Source organism: Seriola lalandi, unplaced genomic scaffold (genome assembly GCF_002814215.2).
Source record: "Seriola lalandi dorsalis isolate HSWRI2012SDOR001 ecotype SW California unplaced genomic scaffold, Sedor1 jcf7180002054577, whole genome shotgun sequence".
Classification (NCBI taxonomy): domain Eukaryota; kingdom Metazoa; phylum Chordata; class Actinopteri; order Carangiformes; family Carangidae; genus Seriola; species Seriola lalandi.
In genome coordinates this window covers 962,366-987,611 of record NW_019525130.1, presented here as the reverse complement: position 1 = coordinate 987,611, position 25,246 = coordinate 962,366, and the positions used below count along the sequence as shown (strand labels likewise).

At 41.6% G+C, this 25,246-nt stretch overlaps 1 protein-coding gene across 2 annotated transcripts in view; it reads left to right on the top strand.

Moving 5' to 3' along the window:
* The window catches only part of dscama (Down syndrome cell adhesion molecule a), a 90,896-nt gene that overhangs the window by 44,609 nt on the left and 21,041 nt on the right, over positions 1–25,246 (top strand). For both annotated transcript variants that reach the window (XM_023417724.2, XM_023417723.2), the window contains exons 4-11: positions 12,052–12,198; positions 12,970–13,248; positions 13,493–13,768; positions 14,297–14,593; positions 15,895–16,170; positions 17,468–17,746; positions 17,994–18,113; positions 19,718–19,897. In XM_023417724.2, coding sequence (XP_023273492.1) covers positions 12,052–12,198; positions 12,970–13,248; positions 13,493–13,768; positions 14,297–14,593; positions 15,895–16,170; positions 17,468–17,746; positions 17,994–18,113; positions 19,718–19,897 — 1,854 coding nt within the window. The remainder of the gene's footprint in view (positions 1–12,051; positions 12,199–12,969; positions 13,249–13,492; positions 13,769–14,296; positions 14,594–15,894; positions 16,171–17,467; positions 17,747–17,993; positions 18,114–19,717; positions 19,898–25,246) is intronic.

The window sequence follows — 25,246 nt, the reverse complement described above, 5'->3', positions numbered from 1 at the left end:
GAGATGAAAAGCAAGGAGACAGAGGGGACAGCGACAAAAGAGGAGAAAAGGGAAGGAAGGGAGATGAAATTGAAAAGCGTTGATTTTTTTTTATTGTGATTTTAAGCTATTGTGGGAAAGGAGGAGGCTGCTGTGAGAATTTGATTACATGTAGTCGAGTCATCTTGTAAACGAGGGGTGTGTCTCCATCCTGTCCACTCGAGATGTAAAGGGAATAAACGGTGTGTGGAGTCAGGTTGTTAAAGACTTCTTACTGAAATTAGTTCAGTTCTGATTCCTTAGTAAAAATGGGATATTTACCTCCTTTTTTGAACATGGTCAATATGGTGATGTTTATTTCCTTGCACATTTTTTATGTTATTGTGAGATATCACTTTGGTTTCATGCAGCACTTAAACTCCTAAATGTACTGCAATGTGACAGTTTTTTAATCAGATGCCACATAATAATGGTACATTTTGTGGCATAAAAAACCTAACAAAACCCATTGGTCTCCGAATCATCCTTGAAAAACCATATAATTCAAATAATCTGCATCACACTTTAGTGATCATGTGTAAATGTACAAGTGTGTCAGTGTGCAGGCTCCGCTTGGGCCTAAATATCCAGCTGGACTAATAAATGAATGTAGGTCTTGGCGAAACGACCTTCTAATCTAATTGTTGCCACGGCACATTGTGAAACCTTTACGAGCAAGTGGGTAAAAAGCCAGTCCTGCTGAGTATCTACCCGCAGGCCTCAGTCTTCTCTTTGTCCTCATGGAGAAACACGTTTGTTTAGTCAACTTAAAAGAAGACTCAGATTAAGCATTTAGTCAGTTTACATCAGCACCCATAATTACTCCAACATGTATACAGAATTATAATGTGCCAACAAGTCCTTATAAATACTGTGTGTTTTTGTGACAATAAGTTTTATCTTCATTAGCAGCTAAATCAAGCGGCAGTTTGTATAAACAGCCTTAATCAGCTTGATAATCAGCTGTTATGAAGTGGTGAAGAGATGCCGATTTATTCTCCCTCCTCTCTGTCTCTCTGCGTCTTTCTCTGAGTGTGGAGTGTACAATATATAAGCATTTCTTTTAGTGAAATGAAACACATTTACTAAATCACATCATAAATCTTTATTCCAGCGTTGCACTGATAGACACTGAAGTTTTACCTATAGGTTATGTTTTTTAGGTTTTGTGAAGTCAGAAATGACTAGAGGGGAAACAAAGGTGATATTTTATTATTATTTTAAGGTGGTCAGTGAAATCAAAGTGAATTCGAGTGTCTGTGTCACTTAGAGGGACTTCCATTTGTCAAGATTCACCAGTGCTGGATTGTAACTGAGTACATGTACTCAAGTACTGTACTTAATCACTGTTCTGGGGTACTTGTATTTTACTTGAGTATTTTAATTTCCTGCTATGCTGTACAGTACTTCTACACTAAAATAACCCACCCAGCTGTATATAACACAGCTAGAATCAGCTCCACCTTGGCCAGCTGCAACATTAAAATTCTGTTTTCACATTAATGTAATAATAATAATCCAGTAGAACAGTAAATAATACTGTAATTCTGACAGAGACATTTGTTTTATTTTATTTTATTTATATTATTTAATCTTTATTTAATCAGGCAATCTCATTAAGATTAAGATCTCTTATCCAAGGAAGACCCGAGAGCAAGAAACGATCACAAAAACACAATCAACAGAACATCTGGGCCTACACAAGAAACTAAGAAACTATGAATTAATCTATTAATGTAATATATTTGACAAGGGGTCATTTTGCATAATGAAAACTTTTACTTTTGATACTTGAAGTTATTTTAACTTAGAATACGTCTGTACTTTTAGTCAAATACTATTTGAATGCAAGACTTTTACTTGTGTTTTTTCTACATTTTATTATTGCAACTTTTACTTAAGTAAAGAATTTGTTTGTTTGTTCAACCGCTGCAAATAAATAGTCTACATCTAATCTTGATTACACACTGTGCTGGTTCATTATACCCATTTACAAGAAGGCTATAGAATAAAAGATTTTTTATGATTTCACTTGTTTCCAATATATTTTCTTATGGTTTTAATGAACGAGCCAATAGTTTGAAGTAAATCACTGCATTTGGAGATCAGACTAATGTGACGTGATTGAAGAAAACCTTAAAACAGTCTGATTTGCACTGGAGATTAGTCACATTATCTCGCTCCATTGGCGGAGTCTGACCGTCTCTTTATGGAAAATATGGTTTTACAGACTGAATACTGGAGTAAATGTCATGTCAAGATGTAGTTTGTGCAGTGTTGTAGATGCAGGCTGTAGCTGGCGGCCATGATCACACAGGGTGACTCATTAGAGAGCAGCACTCTGTCTCTTCACTTCCTTCAACATAATCACTGTAATGTGGTTTGCAGTCTTTTCATTTATAGACTTTCATACCCACAGCATGTCACAGTAGTTGTAACCTGTCAGGATTTCTTTGTTGAATTCTAGACTAGTTCCATTAGTAAGAGAGGGAACAGTTTGCTCCATTAATAGATCAGTACTGTCAGTGTAATACAGAGGAAGACATGTCTCTCAATTTTCCTTTCAATGTTGAAATTTTCTTTAAATGACTTCTGATGTTTAATTTTATCAGTATCTATCTATACCTCTGTCTTTCTAACTCTTTCATTAAGTGTATAAACAGCCCTGATTTCCATTGCTGCATTTGTTTAACTGTGTAAATGCACTGAAACCAGTTGTTATGTTTGGCTTGCTTTTTGTCTGTGGCTCAGTTGTGTAGTTCAGCACCATGGAGAGCTCCATTCAACACATCTATAAGGAGCTCCCTTCATTCTGAAACTGGAGATTCGAAACCAGAACATTTGCTTCACAGATAGTCTCTTCTTTTTTTTAAACAGTGCAACTTGATTAACAATAGTTCTCAGTTTCATATCAACACATTTTGTAGCTCTTTAGGGTCTGTTTTCCTACCACTTAAATGTAACAAAAAGTCAAAAGTAAAAGATTACAAACTTTTCTTTACTGTAGTATATTTCTAACAGTTAATTTGGGATTTAATTTCACCACCTGTGAAGTTTTTGGGAAAGAATGTGAGGCACGGCTGTAGGTTTGGTTTTAGGGTTGGTAGGCTCTTGTGTTGTGCACACAAAGAGCATTTGCTTACATGAGTGCAAGTCTCATATGGGTGAGTGATGGTGTTAGTTTAATATATATTATGGCTACACATGTTATTAATGTGAGTTACATGAGTTGTGAGACTTGTTTTCCCACATCTCACCACTCTATTAAAGCGGCCTACTTTTTTACAGCAAAAGCACAAACCGGCAACTCTGCAGAGCTTACCAGTTTAGCCTATATAGAGTTAAAATGACAAAATCATTTGAGATCATCACAATATTCGTAGGGACAAAACATTGGTAGGAACATGTCCCTGCTGTCCACACCCAAATCTACACCTGTGATGTGGGGATCAAGTCATCAAGTGCAAAACTTTCTCAGTAAAGAAAAAATAGTTTTTTTTTCTCCACAGCTGGGATCAAAGTTTCTATCTGTGTCAGTCTTTATCAAACAGTGACCACACATGCATCGTCTTGCTACAACTTCCTTCTGTTCTCTTTCTCTCCCTCCTCTCTATACCTTCATCTTTCTCCTGTCACTCCATCTTTCCCTCCCCTCCCTGGTGTGGCTCCTGAATATTTAATAACTCTGAATTACCAAGGCCCTCAACAGTAATGACGAGAAAATCAGACAATTAAAGCAGAAGGGCTCCAGCTTTAAGTCTCACCTCCCCCAGAGGAGGCAGAGATTATTTAAAGTGGCACACTGTTTGATTATCTAATCCTCCTCTTGCCCCCTCTGCTTCACTCACAGAGCGGCATCGCCTGCTCCACTTGCCACTGCAAATTACCATGAAACACCAATGAGCGCTGTGTTTAAGTCCTTTTCCATAAGCGGGAATGTGGTGCCATGAAGTCTCAGGGGAAGGGCACCGTGGGAGTAACTCTTTTACACTCAGGTTATCACAGTTTAGCGAGGGCTCGAAGGCTCGTCGTGTTCTCACTCAGGAAATGTAATTAATGATCATGTTGTGATCTGCACATTTACATGAAAACCGCATTACTTTGCATTGAAAATGGCCTTTGTGAAGAGGATGTTGGTTGCTGTTTTTTCCTCAGTCCTCAGCTTTCATCAGGCCTGAGTGAACGGGGGAACAAAATAGTGAGAGAACATTGTATGGGACCCAACAAGATAACCCTGACTTGGTGCTTTGCTCATTGAAGTGAAAAGCTGCAGGGCTGGAAACAGGCTCAACTCTTTCTTGCTCCCAAAACAAAGCCTGTTTTGTTGGGGGTTTGGCGATAAGTAGAATTGTTGTCAGCTTGACTTATTATCCAGACAAAGTGACGGATTGTGATTGAGTAGATAGTAATAGCTTCCTTAATGCTTGCCAGTGCAGCACACACACACACACATACACACAGAGGTTCTCACAGACAGAGATGAATATTCATGATTATACAGCTGAGGCTCAACACTGGCTCATTTAGTGCTGGCCAGAGAGAGGCCAATGATAGCATTGTAAACACACAACCATCAGGGGTTTAATAGCTCAACTCCAGTGCTGGCTAATTACACCACACATGCAGCCACACACACACACACACACACACACACACACACACAGCAGATAGAGACACACAGGCACAGATTTGAAAGCTATTGTGATGAGATTTCCCTCCTCAGTTTTGACTTCGGCAGACAAAGATTTGTCTGATAGAAAAAAGTGCTCACGCAGCTGCCTCAAAACAGTCTAGAGGAGAATAGAGACATCCTGTCATAGTATGTCAGTGTCTGCCAAATGAATCCTGTACAAATAAAGTCCATTCTTACTCTGTCCATTGTTTGATTCTGTTTATATTTGATGAGATAGAGTTTCCGTGGTTTGTCTGCACAGCCAGTTGTGCCTGCAGTCTGAATAACGTAAGAACACTAATTTACACTGGACAAAGCTGTTGATAATGGCCACCACTGTTGCTCTCATACTAAGTTGACATGACAGGTGTTCAAATATGTTATTTCCCAGTTAAATAAAGTCAAAGGAAACTGCAAACTCACATTCAATATATCCAACAAAATAATTTAGCAGGAACTTAGCAGTACTGTTTTTACAAAATGAACAGCTATCATAACATTGTGTTTCACAGAGATCTCAGATGTCTTGTGGAACATCACTCTGAACACAGAGAGGATCTAAAATCTCTCTTCCTTCTAACACGACAGAGGAATGTGGGGCAACCATGAGGCCAAGCGCCTCAGGGTTTAAGCTTCCCTGTTGCCTCCTGATTTGAATATCGTTCAACGTCCATTTGCATCTAGTTTTAATAGCGGTTTATTCAGTCAAGCATAAGATGACATCTTTATCTGTGGTTGACATATGAGGCTGTTAGCCTCAGGCTAGCATGTGTCTAGTTAATGAGCAAAGGGATGCTGCTGCTGATTAGGAGCGGCAATAAAAATGCACAGCTTCCAACTCTGACTCAACTCTGGAGCAAGCAGATACTGTAGGTTGCTCAGATAGGCTGCTTCAGGTTTGTAGTCCAGGTGTGATGAGAAATTAGGGCAGGTGCTGGGTTTGTGTGTGTTTTCCGGCACTCCTGTTAAACTTCTTAGGTTCCAAATGTGCTTCAAATTCTTCATGGAGAAGAGATTTAATCTTTTTTTTCATGTCGTTCTTAAATGTCTGTGTGATGTTTTATGGCACATTATATTACACAATGTTGAGCATAGTCTGGTTTATCTCATCTCCTTGACTGGATCAGTAGCAGCTTGTCTGAAAAGTGGAGACATAAACCTTTACAAGTCATTGTTATTTTGTGGGGAAAAAAAACCCTTTCCTAAAGCCCAACCTGACATCTTCAAATGCCTTATGTTGACTGAGCCAAGATTCAGTTTTCACAGAGGACAAAGAAAAGCAGTGATTCCTTAGATATGAAATGCTAGAACTGGAGGATGTTTGACATCTTTACTGGATAAATGACTTAAATGATTAATTTGTCCTCAAAATTACTGGTGAGTAATTTTTGATAATCAACTAGTAGATTAATCAATCAATTGATTCAGTTTAAACTTCCCATCTGCACACTGCATTTTTGTGGTCAGGCACTTTTTGGGATGGTTTTAAGTACCTGTGTTATAATGAAGTTGTGATCATTTATATGTGCTTTTAAATATTTGTTGTTTTTGCAGACTCTGTTTAAGAAGGGAGTCTAAAGGGGTAAATCATATTTCCTTGGATGGGAGCTACAAACATTCAGGAAATTAACCAAGAAAATCCCACAGTGAACCTCTGCATGCATAAACAGATAAGATACTCACAACTTTCATTATCTTATTTATATAGCTCAACATTTACCTAAGAAAGGTTTTAAAGTCTGTGCAGCATGCAACATTCTTTGAAAGTGAAAAGAACAACAGTAAAATTAAAATACAGAAAATCTAAATTATGATTGCAAACATACATGAACAATAAATAGGACGATCAGTAAAATTTCCATAAATCAAAATATCACTTTTAAGATTCAAGATTTTGCCTCAAGAATCTTTGTAGGAGCTGTTCTTGCACATATATGAGGCACTGCCACATTAACTGGACCGTATACATTTACAGCACTAGGAATATTGCTTGCTAAGTGAATGGTGGCCAGTATGTTGCCATGGCAACCACAGCAGCTGTCAGCGTGGCTCCTGTAAGAATGACAAATGATTTTTATTAGAGGGGCTCTAAATTGGTGGGATCCCCCTCTCCATAGAGATGCTTATCCCAGCCTGATCAAACTGGAGTCACTCTGCCAATAACTCTGACCAGGCCTAATTACAACACCGGCCCTCCTGGGCTCATCATACACTCATTATTACTCACAGACTACACTAGCAATTCTGGCGCCAGACAGTGTGTGACATTCTCATAGTGGGAAACAGTGAGGCGTCGCATATGGTAATATGATGGTTGCAGTTACAGATTATTAATAAGGCGGGGCTCACTAAATTTTCATTTCACTTAATAGGAATTAAATTGACTTAAATGGAGAGATGCAATAATTCATTTTGTACATTTGTAACATAAAGAAATCATCTTAATCCATCTTCCACCAGTCAGCTGTGTTTGTAGTTATCACAATAATAAAAAATAAAAAAATCTGTGTGTAAATTGTATCTTTGTTGTTTGGTTGATGTGTGTGCATCAATCTATTAGTTTTGCCAAAGGTGTTGCAACTGTGCAACACCTTTGGCAAACTCATCTAATCACCTCAGTAATGATATTCTCCAAACACACACTCTGTCTTATGGCGTATTGATTAATGACGATCCTTCAACACATATCTGACTTACATCTCCAATTATTGGGTTCAAGCTAAATTACCTTCTGAGAAACAAAAGCTCACACACATAACCACCCAACACACACTCAAGAACATTTATTAAAATCAGTTCTAGATGCAGATGGCTGATGGCTTGTTAGTGAGCAGCTGCAGCGTGGATTATCTTTTCTTTTTCTTTTTTTTGTGAAGCTGGATGACTTTTAGTGGACAAGGTTATGGTGACACTGTAGGGCCCCAGCTGTCTCCAGGGACCACACTCCACTCACTAATACACTCCAAGACAGTTGCACAGTGGGGACACTGCCAGCAGAGTGATGAGGAAGCAATTTTTATCTGCATTGTTTAGCTGACTCCATGGGTTTCCTATAAGTGGCATCCAGACTGTTACTGTTGGTGTTGATAGTGAGACAATTCAAAGTTCTTCAGCCAGAGGAGAGCAGGTTTGATGTTCAAGGTCACTATAGGTGGAACTACAACAACATTTTCTATTGTTAAAATGATGTACTGCAAAAGGGAAAACAGTATGTTATTGTGTTTCACAGTCACAGTGTCTTAACATTGTGTTATATATATATATATAGTATAAACAATCACTAAACCTTTTAGGTTTGATTTTGATTTGAAGACAGACAGACACACAGAGGTATGGGGTTCCTGTTCAGATCTGTCAGACAGACAGGGCTGACATTTTTTTTTGATAATTGCTCTGCCTAACCATGATCTGAATTAGCATATGAAAGTTGTGTCAGTTTTTTTCCTTTACTGGGAGCGCATAGCTGTAAGCTAATTTGTAAGTCATTTTAGATGACAGAGAGTGGTTGTATCCCAGAGGTGCTTTTTCCCTCTTGATCTTTTATTTTCTCTCTCACTCCCTCTCTCCTGCTTGCTCCCGCTTCTCTACCTCCTCCCATTTCATCTTTCCTCCACTCATGTCTCAATTATCAAATATTGAAATGGCTCAGGGAGCCAAGGTAACTCTCAGTGTCTCTCTCACATGTGTCAGGGCAGATGGTCGCCCAGCAAGGATAGGTCAAAGTGCTCAGCTATGTCACCATGTGTCATTGTGTTCCACCTCATCGGAAATCCTTCTCTCTTAGTCCTTGTGACATGTTAACCTGTGTGTCTAGTGATGACACATCCACACAAGTGCAAACTGCCCTCAGTGAAAAGTGTAACCGCAGCATAATATGGGCATAATTTAGCCTTTTCTTACTGTTTCTATTATGTCTCACAAACAATTTAGGTTTCAGTGGAAAAACTGCAAAGCCTCCCAATTTGAATGAACAAAGAGTCTACTTGCAGGCTCAGTGTGGCTTATATGGGGATTAATTGAAGCTATTGAGTGTGGATCCACAGAAAGGGACTTGTGTTTGTAGCACCGTTGATGCCAAAGCAGCTGGGTGGGCCGAGGAAGGGAAGAGGACACGACTGATAGTCCAGCAAGCCACCTGGGGTGAAGTGGAGCCACAGTTTCAGAAATATACACTAATATATCCAGGTGTGGACACAAACACGTGTTCATATGTCTAGTATGCACTCTCTCTCACTCACACACACACACACACATACACACTGCAAGAACAGTGCGGGCTGTCTCTCAGGCGGTGTTAGTATGCAGTAGGTGGAGCAGAGTGGAGCAGAGAAAAGCATAGTGGAGCGCCTTCGATCGTTATTATTGACCATTCCTCCATGCAGCTGTATGCAGCATAAACACATTCACACTCACTTGCATGCACACTTGTATAGAAATGCATACCGTATGTTCACACACACAAAAACGTTTAATATACAAACACACAAGCCAGTGGGATTTGAGATAACTGCAGTGGTTCATGCGTACACAGAAATGCCCTCAGTGTAAAGGACATGCACATACAGTGCAGCACTGTAGGCCTGCAGCTCTGTGGGAGACAATCACTTCTGTTTGTTGGTAGGGAGAATTAACATTAACATTTCTGTTTTAAATGAATACCAACCACAACCACCTGCAGTTCTCATTGCAGTGTAAAAATATGCACCATCTGAAAAATGCTTTACTCATTTATACATGTGTTAATTTACCTCCTACTGTGTTTACAAACTGTACCCTGCAGAATCTACTGATATCAGAACTCTTACCACTGGCAACCTTTCTAAAAGGTAAAAACTCAACATGTATAATTTCACAGCACTTTCCCTGGTACATGTTTTCCTGAAGTCAGGAAGAAACAGGAGTGCAGAAGTTCAGGGTTCAGACACTCGGTGATGATTTACAGTATCTGTACAGCGGAAGCAGGATCATAAACAGCACCAAGACTATTACCTCTACTTATAGTTTCTTGAGGGAGTAGATACCAAAAGTGTGAAAATTATTGTGAAAAAAGCGGTTGAAGTGATTTTTGACACTGTTGCCAGTAACGGTGCGAACACCACATCACATCAGTACATGTGGTCAGTGGGAGACTATATTTAAACCTATGTGTAATGTGTTCATAGATCAAACATATACGTAAGAGCCTGTAAGTGAGAAATTCAATAAAGAGCCAGTTTGCTTCACTGGCAGACAAGAGACAACCACACACTCGCACATGTAAACACGTGTGAGTGTGAGTGTGTGTCAACGCACATTGAAAACACAGGCGTACTCCCCTCTCCCACCCCTGGCCTTTTGTTACAGTGACAGGCAGTCTGTTCTAATGAAAGCTCCTCTCATTCATAAGCCTGCCTTGTCAACTTTTGATGCCAGGCAACTTTCAGAGGGAAAGAAGGGGAAGAAGACAGAAAGAGGAGGAAAGGAAAGACAGGAGAGACAGCTTGCATCTTTCTTTCCTTTGATATCTGCTTTCGCTGAATTGTTCCTTTCCGCGAACGTGAATCGCAACCAGTGAAATTCAAATTTGATAATATTTCCTGTCTTGTCTCTGTGTTAAGTGATTAAGGACTACAGACACACACATATGGGTGTGTGCTACCTCCCCTGTCCCCCTCGTTTTACCGCTGGTTGTCTGTCACACATGAGAGCATCTCAACCACAAGCTGAAAAAACCCTTCAGGATATCAAATCCATGGTCTCTCATTTCTAACTAGGTCAACACTTGCTCACAATAGCATCCTCAATACCCTCCTCTGTGAATTCCTCCCTCTCCTTCTCTGTTTCCTCCCCCCATTTCTCTTTGTCCGTTCAGTCATCCCTTTCTTATTGCGCCATGACTGTAATCTGTAAATATGTTGAAAGTCCTTTTTTGCCCGTAGTTGACTCCATCCACTGTCTGCAACCGAGGACTTCTTGTGATACTCAAAACATAAATGTAGAAGTCAGATCTGACCAAATGTAAAGATCATAGGCTGCATAAGATTAGCCTCTTTCCATTATTTTAGCATGCACTCTGCACAGGCCTGTAAAAACAGTATTAATCTGTGCAGGATAAATAGCAGGACTAAATGAGAGTAATTCAACAGCCCATAAAGTCTGCATTATGATAGCTCTCCCAATATTGCCAGAATCCCCCACCACTCCGCGTCCCCATTTGATCCCCATCTCAGATAGGCTTCTCCATCACCGGTGACATGAAATACCCCACCAGCCACCAGCTACAGCACAAATCACTCTTCATAAACACTGACTACCTCTCTCTACTTCCATGTGTTCACACAAATTAGCATAACATTAGCATGATATTAGCACAGCCGACCTGCGCAGCCATGCCTTATCAAAGTGCTCTGTGATCCCTAGCTCCCTGCGCTTTAGTCTGGAGCTGAGAGAGAGAAAGGGAAACCGAAAGAGAGAGAGAGAGAGAGAGAGAGAGACACAGAGTTTCCCCAAGAGAGAAAGAGAGAGAGAGGAGAGCGATGAGCTACATGATAACGAGCTGTGTTACACCGCTACACAACACACAGCCTTGTCACAGCGCCTCAGAGCTGTGCTGAGCTAAATGGGCTGCAGCAGATGTTTGGTGACTACAATCACACAGCGCTGCGTACCTCACTTGACTTGCAAATATTTGCTAAGAGACTTCAATATTGGATTTGCTGTATTTTCTTCTTTTAGAATGTGTAAGGTAGTGATTGTAGCGCATAAAAATGAACACACACACACACACACACACACACACATCACATTTTCTCCCCGCAGCATTCTGTAGGATATAATTTGATATAAAATGCTTGCCATCTCCTGTGATGAAATCCAGATAATATTGATCCTTTGTTTGTTCCTTTCAGGTGTCACACACAGTGTGTCATCAATTTTTCATCCATTTTTTTGTCTTCAGAATGTGTATAGTTGTGTTAATTCTGTTTTACAAAAGTGAAAATCCACACTGCACTTGATTATTTCTTTTTGTAAAACTCTTGTTGCTCCAGACTGTTAATCTAAGTGGGGATCAGTGAATGATGAGGATATGATGGATTCAGCAGTCTATTGAGAATAGGCACTCTGAAAGACGTGTGTTTTGCAGTTGCGCACTACAGATGGCTTTTCCAGACTTTTCAACGTTATACTGACTGACCAGTTGCAATATACAGTACTTACAGGTCACATAAAGGTGTAATATTTGGTATTGATTGGCCATGAGTGTCCATGTCATTTTAAAATGTTGGTTTTATTGTCTCATTAAGTCCTGCACTGTAACTGTTGAAACGTACATCAGTAATGTGCTGTAACTTCATACGTTTTATTTATCTATTTATTTCCAGTGTCTCGGTTTCTCATCACATCCACTGGAGCCCTGTATATCCTGGATGTGCAAATGGAAGACGGGCTGTACAACTACAGGTGTATGACACGGCATCGATACACAGGAGAGACCCGGCAGAGCAATAGTGCCCGCCTCATTGTTTCAGGTAAGACAAACACCGGAATTATCCAGTATTATAGAAGTTCATGAAGGTTCTTTACTATATACTTAAAAAGAATTAAGAAATGGTATAAACATGGAAAAGGACATCATCAATTTATTCTTTAATCTGTAATCAAAACCAGTCTACCTACATGATATGCAATGAGACCTTGTTCTGCTTTTTGTGTTTCACTTTTTAGTTTAACTGTTGATTTTGGTTTGTTTCAAAACTGTTTTGCGCAAAGTGACAGAGGAACATATGGAAATAAATTCATGCTGGTAAAAAAGATCTAGCTAATGTGAATAGAATAGAGAGTGACAGGAAAAAAACACATGAATTAAAGAGAGGATGACATGCGATAAAGGTCATCAGAGCTGTGCCAACACAGAAAAGGCCCTCCCTTACCTTAAACCATTTAAAGGGACACTCTACCAATTTGAATCATAAAGCTCAGTTTACTTGTCATGAGGAGTTTTTCTCAACCTCTGAAAACAATTGCTTTCTGTCTTTTGTGGCTTTGAACATAGTGTGGCGTTTGAAAACCATAGGAATTTTCAAGGCAGGGAAGGTCTTTGCAAAAGATGCTTGTGAGTTGCATTATGGGTGCTGTAGGATCTAGTGTTTTTGGAGCTTGAACGATACTTAGCACTAAAAGTCAAGCTATCTGAGCCTCTGCAGCTTCAATATCAACCTTTTTTATTGTGAGTCTCTCAACAGCAGTGCTGTCCCTTACCAAACCTTTATAAATGATTCCCTATCCCCCTCCCCGTGCAGATCCCTCCAACTCAGCGCCCCACATCCTGGACAGCTTCGAGCGTCGTGAGGTGATGGCATCTCATCGAGTGGAGTTGCCCTGCAAAGCCTCCGGTCACCCCGCACCCAAATACCGCTGGCTGAAGGACAACCGGCCGCTGGAGCCCGACACGCGCTTCAGACAGAGTGTGACAGGCCTGCTGATAGAGAGAGCCCAGTCCAGTGACACGGGGACGTATGTGTGTGAGGTGTGGAATGGCTACGGCAATGCTGAGGTGGTTGGCAGGCTGCAGGTAAAAGGTCAGTACCCGTGGGGCTGTCGTTAAGTCATTGGGGTTGATCTGTATCTGTGGTGTGATGCCTCAAAACAGGGGAAAACAGGGAAGTTGTAGATACTCCTTCAGATTTTTAAGGTGCTACAGGTAACATATTTAACCCTTCAATGGCAATATGATTATGATACTTTGGTAATACTACTAGAACAAATAAGAACAAATATTTTCTTCTTCTGTTAAAAGCAGCCACTGAACTGTCTATCCTACAGAGCCCCTGAAGGTCGTGGTGAGTCCACGGAAGGTGAAGGGCAGTGTGGGAAGCCAGGTGTCACTGTCCTGCAGCGTCACTGGCTCCGAGGAGTACCAGCTGTCCTGGTACCGCAACGGAGAGCTCATCTACCCCAGTAACAGCGTCCGCATGACAGGCCAGAACAGGGAGAACCTGGTCATGGCTGGTATGGCCAAGAGCGATGGAGGAGCCTATCAGTGTTTCGCCAGACATGGCAAGATGTCGGCCCAGGACTTCGTTCAAGTCATACTGGAAGGTCAGAATTCGCAGTGTTCTGAGAGGAGATATATTTTTAGATGGATTAGCATGCGTTCTCTCTTTGTTTTGTGTGTACAGGTGTTTGTGTGCATGCATGTGAATGCAAACTGCATGTTTGTGTGTTCATGCTCTCATGCAGGCTGTGCATGTGGTATTGAGTGCTGCAGTACAGCTGAGGCCCAGCCCATTTTATTAGATTTTCTGAAAGAGGCATGCATGCTGTTACATGAGCTGCAGTTGCTGCAGTGTCTGCCTCCCATGACCACAACAATATAAGGAGAATATTGATAATCAATGATGTTGGGGAGCCAGAAAAAGGAGCTGTATTAATCTTCTTTCTACTCTGATTCTGCTTTTTATACCACAGACAAGCATGTATGCAGCCAAAACCAAATCAATCTGGATTTATAAAGGACTTTTTTCTTTTTCTTTAGATATACTTCAGATATGCTTTTGCTTTTATGAGAGTAATCAGTGTAGAAAAATAAAATGTACATTTCCATGTGAATCTCCTTCCACTGTCCAGATGGTACACCCAAGATTCTGGCTTCATTCAGCGAGAAGGTCTACAACATCAACGAATTTGTGTCGCTGTCGTGCACGGTGAAGGGAACACCAGAGCCACGGGTTACATGGACTCTGGATGACGAGCCAGTGGTACGAGACAGCCGCCACCGCATCTCCCACTACACCAACGCTGAAGGCCACGTGGTCAGCCATCTGAACATCAGCCAGACCCAGGTCCCTGACGGAGGGGTGTATCGCTGTATCTGCAACAACTCGGCCGGGACAGTTTCCTACCAGGCGCGAATAAACGTAAGAGGTGCTTGTCAGATCAACTCTTCCAACACACCATCACATATACACATCAACATGTCTTGATTTATTCTTCTTTGGTACATTTTAATTGGCTATTTAAAGCACATGGATGTGCAGATGTTGAAGGAATGCCTGACTAAGTTTGTCAAGACATTTGAGTTTTTAGACGTCAGATGTTGTTGCTAGTTTCTCTGTAGCTTTGGTCTGTTTCCTCTTGCTCAGAATAGGGCTGGTACCTCTGCAGCCTCCTGTAGTGGCTCCTCCCTCCATTAGTCACTGGTGTCAACATTAACTTTTCTCATGCCCCGCTTCCTACCCAACACCTGCTGATAGCTTTATATTGGGACACCATTAGGATGACTTAATGTTAGCTCCAGCGTATGACTGTAGTGCAATCTGCTCTCTACAGGGACACGGTTGGCTGGATTGCTGTTGTCATGTAGCAGTAATACAGGGGCACTCAAGCTTTCTATGCATGGTGCACTACCGTTAGCATTGCTATATTGCAGAGAGGGAGGGGTACTTTCTGTACACTGATTGGTTTAATTTGATTGTGTTCATTCTTGCATGTTGTGAGGCTAAATAGGGCGATCCTCTAGCCCTTAAGCGAGGGTCCGTGAATGCCGAATGCAGCCAAGCAATGAAGATAAATCTCCACAGGTGCCATTGCGGAGAAAATGTAATGACTGTTTCTCACATCGTTGGCTTCTTAATCGTGCTAAAGAGAGTAGCAACCTAGGATATGCTTGTGCTCAAAGTACACTACAGAGCCTAGTTAAACTGTCTCTGCAATGCTTTAAAGAGAAACCTAATAGTCCATTTCCCTGATAGACACTGAGCTATGGAAGCCTATTGGTTATTCTGTTGGTTTTTCACAAGCGTGAGAGAAAGCCAGCAACATAAGTAATGGTTTTGAATAATAGCTTCATGAGTGTAGAAAAGGAACAGTCCACTCTAATGCTTGTCAGAGGCGAAAGGTAATATTCAGTGCAAGCTCAGACTGGAGGGCCCGTGAGTCCCTGGTTTGACAAGGCAAAAAGAAAATTTGATATGAAGGAAAACAAAACAGAATGGTGAGGATTTCCTTTTTTGAGTTGCCTAGACACTTTTCCTTAAGTGACTACAAGGACGCTTAATCAGGCAGTCTGACGCTTCTAAATAAATCTCGGTAATGTTTCTGTTTGTTACTTTGTTAAACTTTGTGGTGTCTTGAAAACACACACAACACAGCACAGCTATCTTTTATCCCCCCCCCCCGCCTCAAAATCATTTTAAGAGAGTTGTCTCTCCAATGTGTCCTTCAAGGGCCTGCCAGCATCAGACCAATGAAAAACCTCACTGCCATCGCTGGGCGGGACATGTACATCCACTGCCGTGTCATTGGCTACCCATACTACTCCATCAAGTGGTACAAGGACTCCAATTTGCTGCCGTACAACCACCGGCAGCGGGCCTTCGAGAACAACGGAACCCTAAAGCTGTTTGACGTGCAGAAGGACGTGGACGAAGGAGAGTATACGTGCAATGTGCTGGTGCAGCCTCAGCTCTCCACACACCAGAGTGTCTACGTTACTGTGAAAGGTATGAACCCCAGTCTGATCCGTCTTCAGTTACAGTAACTGACTCATAATAAGCCTGGGTCCTACATTCAGAAAAATAGCATGAGATTTAGTTGCTGTAGCTGTGTGTAATCTCAGGTGCTCCATCATGATTATTACCAATCGCAAATGTCAAGTAAGCAGCTTAGGCCATTTATTTGAGATGGGGTATGACACACTATATTATACCCAAGTATTTGTTTAGTACATTCAGGGTAGTCCATTATGACTCTCCCAGTCTGCAGATACTAAGACAGAATCACTTTATCAGTCTGCACGCTGACCCTGATGTGTCTTTTCCATTTGGCATACATGCTGTACATCACATTTAAAAGACACATTAAAGCATCACCTTAGTATCTACCTTTGCTTGTAGCAGAAAACACAGATATGCAAAGGGATATTTGTATATCACAACCCAGGAAAGAGAAACAGTCATGATGCTGATAGCAACACACCATCTCCATCATCCTGGCCTGCTTATCTGGAGCTCATCTGAATATGCAGTGGCACTGAGCTGAGCCAGATGATGATAACCTCAGATGGCTCTCTTTCTTCAATGACGCTGCATAATTTGAAATGTCGGATGGGCAACCCCCCCCCCCACCACCACCTCTCTCTCTGTCTCTCTGGCGGGTCTTGACGTGCTAACGAGTGTGCAAGGGGGAAATCACACAGCGTAGACAAAGCTATGCCGCCATTCCGCTTCAGCTAATTTGCCTCTCAGCTGCTTAGCATTCCACCGCTGCCGAGAGGGAATCCCCAGGAGCCTATTATCCCTATTTTGTTGTGAATTAAATAAGCGCTGAAGTGCAGCTTATTCCAGTGTTATTTTAAATCATTAATTTTCCAAAGCATCTGGTTCTCACGATGGCTACAGTATCCCCAGAGAGCAGAAGAGAGTGAGAGAGAATGTTATATGCATGTTGTCTGAGAGAGAACTCAGCTGCGCTACATGGTGAGAAGTAATAAAATATTTCTCTCGTCCCTGCAAAAGCACAGCATAATGTTCCAATATGGAGAAGAAGGTGATAAAGAGAGAAATGTGACTAATGCATCCCCATGGGATTGCTTTATAAAGCACCTCAGCCATGACAGAATCAGAGGCTGAGGTGCTTCTGAGACTGAAGTCATAAACCTGATGTTTGTTTATATGCACACGGGTGGCGACTGATTTGGAGAAACATTTGCTGAAATTAAACCTAAATTATGGACGTCTAACCCACAGGCCTGAGGTAAAACCCCTAAAGGGAAAATTCATTTGCATGTCTCTTCCACAGTCCCACCTACCATCCACCCATTTGAGTTCCCTCGGTTTTCCATCGGCCAGCGAGTCTTCATCCCCTGCGTGGTCATGTCTGGCGACCAACCCGTCTTCATCACCTGGCAGAAGGATGGTCGGCCGATCCCGGCCAGCCTTGGTGTCACCATAGACAACATAGACTTTACCAGCTCCCTGCGCATCTCCAATCTCACACTGATGCACAACGGCAACTACACCTGCATCGCACGCAACCAGGCTGCCGCCGTGGAGCACCAGAGCCAGCTCATTGTCCGAGGTGAGGATGGGGAAGCAAATGATGGAGGTGGGACGGAGGTGATGAGGAAAAGTTCGCAGAGATACAAGCAGAGATCCTTGTGTCGGGTGTCATTGCTGATGACAGATAAGATATTGATGATTATCAGTGTCAGATTTATTATTAACTTATTCTCTTTAAGGGCATATATGACCTAAATTTTGTACTTGACTTTTAACCCTGACTACAATAATATAACCTATGACTCTAATGGTTTCTCATCTTGCAGTTCCTCCCAAATTTGTGGTGCAGCCTAAGGACCAGGACGGCATCTATGGAAAGGCAGTGATACTAAACTGCTCAGCAGAGGGCTATCCTGTCCCCACCATCCAGTGGGAGTACTCTAAAGGTAAACACACCACATCACACACAAGAGTACACCAGGTGTGGCTATTAAATAATGAGACTGGGCTCATGTAAATCAAACCAGCATTCATCTCATTATTTAACAGCTACACATCGTTACTCACACGTTACATACTGTAGTAACACACAGCTGTTCCTGCCAGGTTTAGTGAAAGTGTTTCAGAGACTTTTAGCTGGATAACTTCGCTTCTTCTCTATCGCTAAACATGCTGAATTGTATGTTAAAATTTTTTGTCCTACAGCAAACTTATTCTCTGCGGTAGATGATTTTTTTTTTTTTTTGAATGCCAACACAACAAACATAATGTCCACAGCCTTGAGGTTGAATGCATAAAAAGTCCAAACAAGCTCTGTAAGATGAGAAACAGCAGTTGTTCCAGGAAGAGCTTTTTTTCTATTTCATTCTGCATTATCTCATTCTGGCTGGATACAGTCTCTGTGTTTCTTGAAAACAAAGGATTGTCAATGATATGAGTGTCTATTGCTGTTGAAGTTATGCTGAACAGGTTCATGTGTTTTTCATTAAAATGTTTTAGCATTTTGCATTTTTATTATCAAGGATACAAACAACACTGAACCCTGACTAATAATTTTAGTTTAGCTGTCAGCTGCATCACATTACATTCAGTGGTATGAGAAGATATGGGATTCATGCAGCCTTTGAACAATTTGTTTAAAAAATACTTAAGTTAAACTGCAAACAACACAAGCTTCTCTATGTTAATAGGTAGGACAAAAAATAGAAAAACCAACAATCAATATAATGACATCCAGTATGACGCCACATATAATTATGACCTAATTAGTAACATATAATTGCATTCACACATTAAACAGAATACAAACATTACAAAACTTTGTGAAGGTAGAATTTATGTCAAAGCTGTTGTATTACATTTCCTTAGATTGTACAGATGTACCTTATAAAGTGGTCAGTGAGTGTGTATTGACTGTTGGTGCAATGAGTATAGATGTTGAACATGGTACTGGATAAGTTCCAGTCTGTTCTTAATGCAGTCCAACAATGGGCTCCTCGTTTGCAGAAACAGGTCTTGGCATCCTGAGAGTCTGACAGTTCATACAGTAACTGGAACTCCAGCGATGAAGTTGTAACTGATTTACATTGTTTCAAAGTAACTCTAAATCCTGTTCGCAGGCCAGCCACGCCACAGGGTGTTGTAGCCACTCATCTGTAGATTCTCAGGTGTAATACCCAAAATGCATCAGAGACGCATTAAACAATCATTTTCCCCATAAATCTTTAACCTTGTCACAGTCACACAGCATGGATACCCCTGCTCAAACCCTATATGACAAAGTGTTATCTCCTAGTTGAAACCATTCTACTGAGACTAGTTGCACTAACTGAGGATCTTATAATTGCTAAATTGCATTTGGACTCCTTGAGCAGAGGTATGCCAACATGATGTGGCCTCATTGTTCTTCAGTCTTTCAGTGATTGGGTCAGGACTAGCTCTAAACTTTATCTAAACATTTCTGTGAGAATGGGGGTAAAAATAAATGTTGCCAGTGTATGTTTCCTCATGTATTAGTCTAACACTTTATAAACACTCACTTCTGTGACAGGTGCCGGCGTCCCTCAATTCAAACCCATCGCCCTCAACTCAGGCTTTCGGATCGAGGTGCTGGTCAATGGCTCTCTGCTCATCAAGCATGTGCTGGAGGAAGACAGTGGCTTCTACCTGTGTAGAGTCAGCAACGATGTCGGCGCTGATGTCAGCAAATCCATGTATCTCAATGTCAAAAGTAAGTCTCATGGGAAAATAGCACCTTTCTGAACCGAAGAAGGTGAATTTGAAACATGCATCTCAGTGTTGTCGGCTTTAGATTTCGTCTTTATTTAGGGTAATGTGTTCCCAGTGTGGTTATGCTCAGTGCTACTGGTAATATTAAAGAAAAACATTAACACTAAGGCACAGAGGTTAAGTGAGTTGAACTGGAGTCGGCTTTGTCTGTGACAGTCGGGCCACCAGCAAGATGCCGTCATGGTGCTCGCTCTGTGCTTTCTGCCTGAGTGGATCCCACGAAAGCAACGAGCGCAGCCATCGCCACCGCATCTCTTGGAGAAAGTACAGCATTTATCCGCTGTGTGGCCAAGGACTTAGCTCCCCTCCATTAAGTCCTGAATTCTGCATGCAGGCAGGAGCTGCCATGTGGAAAAGAGGGCTGAGGGATGGAGGAAAAGGGGGTTGAAAGAGGAATGGCTTATCCATGTCTGTTCCCCTCCTCCCTGTGCCTGTCTTTTCTGTTTTCTTTAGTCCTCTCCTTCCTATACTGCAGGTTGCCTCTAGTTTATACTAGCTTTATGTTGACAGGAGATACAGCCATTTTTTATGTTATAAAACCCTCTTGTTGTATGTACATTTATGTCCCTCCCTTCATGCCCATCCAATGTAAACTATATGATGAGCTGCCACTTCACACCATGAAAGCATTGGAGCTAACACCCATCATGCTCACATTACCGTATACATATGCAGCACAGCTGTGGATTCACTTTTCTCAGCTTTAATGGAGATCATAACCAACAGATGACTTTTAAGGTAATATTATTGAGATATATCCTGTCCAAACATGATTATTACATATATGAGAAGAGACATCAAGCACTTTCTTTTGTTGAGACTGAGGCATTTTAGTGATGATGTAGCTATATTTCACTTTTTTCAACAGGAACACTGCCCTCTTCAGGTTGAAAGAGCACTTAATAAACCATGAGAGTCTAATACATGATTTAATTCACCATACAGATGCTAAAAGCAGGGAGGAGGTCCACATACTTCCTCTATAGCACAAACAACCATGTCACAAATAATGTATGTCTGAATTCCACAAAGATACACTTCTGTGAGTTTGAGTTGTGTGCATGATTGTAGATTTCTGTGTGTGTGTGTGTGTGTGTGTGTGTGTGTGATCTCTTCTGTGGCTGGGTGCTCATTTTGATCAGTCGCTGCTAGATGAGGCTTTTGCCCTTGTGGCTCTTATCAAGTCAGAGCAGAGTGCTCCCTGCTGAGTGTCTCACTGTCTGCCAGCCACAGCCAAATAGGCTACATGACCCCTCCTGTCTGACTCCAGCCTATCATGCTCCCTCATAGACAAACATGCACACAGACACAGACGCACCAATTCTCAGTACAGTCCCTTATTTCATTCGAGTGTTAGTCACAATTAAATATCTTTAAAAATATCCTTTTGAATTTTTTTGTAATGCTCTGGTTTTCCCTTCAGGATGCTACCACTGAAAACTTTTCCATGATTTAATAGATGCTAAAAATATGTTGCATTAACTCAAACAGCAGGTTTTCACTTCTTATAGCCTTTCAATGATGACATTTTATCCATTTATTTACATACACATCTATGTTGCTTTTCCCTTTTTTATGTCACAAAATTGAGTCTTGGCAACTCAGAAAATTAACAGTATATTGACAATATTGCAGGCAACTGAAGGCTCAGAGATAGTATTTGACTGTTGATTTGGCAAAGAAAATACAAGTCCCATTGACAGCTGTAGTGATATACCAGAGAACAAGTGGAGAAGTTCTCTGTCTTTGCACACTGCTGAGAACAATGAGCATGAATTAGCCTTTAAATTCACCAAAACCTTTTTACTGCACCAAAACTAAAGCAAACGCCTTGTGGTTAGGTATTTGTCACATTACAGTTCTCATCTAAACTAATTAGCCTACCTTATTTTAACTTAAATATTAGATTATAATGTTGCTTATCAGAGACAGAAAATGAATCAGTAACTATTTTGATATTGATTAATCATATAAGTAATTTTTAAAGCAAAACCTCTTTTTTAAAACCAAACATTCTCTGAATGCAGCTTCTTTAGTTTTAGGATTTACTGTTTTTTTAAATTGGTAGATTGGTTGAAGTAGTCGCTTGGACTCTGACATTTTATACACCAAACAGTTAATCAGATGAAAATAATTATTAGTTGCAGGCTTCCTGCATATCCTATGATATCTCATGTCAGCTTAGTTTGTGCACATTTCTGAGATATTTTACAATGACTGTCATATTATTTTGCCACTTTTCCCTCATATGCAGACTATGTGGAAATAAAGACTTACTGTGTGTGGTGCAGAAAAAAGTTCTCACCACCTGAAACCCTCCACTCTCTTTAGGTGTAGTCATTCAGTGGAGGAAACTGCATCTGTATTGTAACTATCTCTGTCTCACAGAATTTAGGACCAGGTTTCACTGGTGTCACAGTTTTGTATATTAAGCAGATCACTGATGACACACACTACAAGATCTGATTATTGATCATCTCTTCATGTATTTCAAGCGTTTTGTGTCTGTGTGTGTGTGTGTTTGTGTGCGCACGTGCTTGCGGGCGTGCGTGCGTGCGTGCGTGTGCGTGTGTGTCAGCAGTCCCTCAGGGGCATGCTCTGCTCCTGAAGTGTCAGGCTGTTGTTGTGATAGTTGTGCTGTCCTGATTTGTGTCCCTTCTCTGTAGTAACCCCAATTTCCATGGGTGCCAGGGGAGCCATACCTCATCTTATCTCCCCTGTGTGTGTGTGTGTGTGTGTGTGTGTGTGTGTGTGTGTGTGTGTGTGTGTGTGTGTGTGTGTGTGCGTGCGTGCGTGTGCGTGCGCGTGCATCAGTGTGCAGACAATGAGCTCATTAACCCTTAAAGCCTCTCCGTAAGCTTAATAGGTACAGTGTTGAGCTTGTGCAGTGCACTATACCGTCTGAGGCTGTAATACTCGGTGATGTCGGACACTGTGATGTTCTGTACACTCTGTGCTGTTTTTATGTTGTTTATCCAGGCCAGCCTACACCACTTGAGTGGTGGCAGCTACTTAAGAGGCTTAGGAGCCAATTAGGGGGCACACAAGCTGACACATGCTGAAGTACCCACGTGATGGATAGCATGATCTTCACTGTGTATTATTGGCTGTCCAAGTGAAGCTTGATTTATCAGTAAACAAAAATCAATAGATTCAAACACAAATGAGATGTACAGTGTAAGCACATGGGTGGTTGTGATGCTACCAGGTCATATATGTGATACAGGTGATCAAACAAGTTCGTAAGCACACACAGGGACAGACGTTTGCACACAAAGGGCTGCACATGTAATGCAAAGACATAATGTAAAGGCATAGATGTAGTGCAGCACAGTGCAGCCATTACAAAAGACTAATGGGCCAGGCTGCTAATGCAGTGGTTTAGATAGAATCCACTCTGCCAGGCTATTGTGGTGGACTCCCCGGGAAAGGAATTGCAGCTATTGTGATGTCCTAGCTTGGCACTTTCATTGTTATGAGTGTCTGTGCATAGGCTAATGTCTCGTCATAATACACCATGTATCATCCTGCATGAACACTGCCACTGCACTGCAAAAATCACTTACACTCACTGCACCAGGATCAAGTTGCAAAACTGCATGTGTGCATAGGTAAACATGTTATATTTATTTTTCTTTCATAAGCTCATTTATATGAGCAGTAGTGGTTTTTACATTGTCTTGAGCCCGACTGCAGGTGGAGGCTTAAACAAATGATATTTATACAATTTCCAGTCAAGCATCCCTACCTCCAAAACAGATGCAATTCAGTCAATTCATTACCAGTCCACCGTGGATACTATCAGAGTCAGTCAACAGCCACTCAATGTTTATCAGGTCCAATTAAGACCAATCAAGCCTATTAGACATCATAATGTCAGCAGACACAGTGATGAGGGCAGAGCACATAATGATGCTTCACTGAAGAGAAGTGGTAAATGGTCTTGTGGTCACTGAGCACACAACCATAAGGAAGTCCCCTCTTCTGATCTCTATTTCTTTTATCTTATTTACTCATCTGCAATCCATCCCCCTCCCTCCCACCTCTGCACCACCCAGTCTGCAGGCATTCATTTGGTATCATGCTCCATGTCCAAGCCAATTGTGCAGCTAAGGGAATTATTTCAGTACATTGCAGGCAGCCAGTGAACCAGTCATCTTTGTGAGATCGCCACGCAGCACTCTTCCCTCCCCCCATCCAGACCGTCTCTTCCCCAGCGCCCATTTACAGTGCGCCTCCGGGGCAGGGAGCTATGCACATCTCAGCTCGTCGTCTGTTGTCTGCCCCTCGTGGACCCATTGAGCCGGGGCGCCCTATCGCTTACACAGGCCTGCCAGGCAGCCAGTGACAGTGTGGGGTGAAATGTAGACTAGCATCTCATTGCTCTCAACTCTGAGATGCTCTGATGAAGCTACTCAGATAGCACACTAGGAAAGTTACGTTACACATTTTCAACATTTAATAAAATGTTTAAAAAAAACAACCTCAGTTCAGATACGGATTCTGACAGTTTGACAGTTGCCATGGCTGATCAGTCAATCAAGAAAATAGTGCCCTCTAGAGAAATCACCAACAATTCAATAAATCCAATCTAAGATGTCCTAAAAGCAGTAACTTCAATCTTTTGGTGGACTGAATGATAAGCTGCCAAAGTGGAACTTGATGTTTCAGCACTTTTTCTTACTAATAACAATTAATCCAGCTCAAAGGATGCTGAAATGAATGTGATGCCTTTTCATCACGTCACATTTCATTCAACCTGTGCGATGCTGTGTAAGTGTAAGTAGCCACTCTGATGTAATACGTAGTGATATTATTCTCCTGACTCCGCCATATAGCTTTGTTTTCTGTTTTCCTCATCACATAACTCTGTCAGGTAGAAACATATGGTCAGGTAGATATGTTTTCTTTTTGTGTGTGTGTGTGTGTGTGTGTGTGTGTGTGTGTGTGTGTGTGTGTGTGTGTGTGTGCGCGTGTGTACGTGCGTGCGTGCGTGTGTGTGTGTGTGTGTGTGTGTGCTTTGTTTTCTTTTGGCCCTGCATTGCGACATTCAGGGCGTGATTGTGTAATAATCATCATCATATACTACTGTGAAAATCAATGGCAGGTCCATGTTCTATTCCTGGCTACTAGAAATGGCCCTTTTTTCTAAGAGTAGAGACTGAAGAGAGAGAGGGAGGGGGGAGGCGAGGTGGGGAGAGGTGGGGAGAGGAGAGGAGAGACTGTCCGATGCTGGTTGGCATGGTAACCTGGCCAGGTGAAAGGGAGCCTGGGAGAAGGAGGGTGGGTT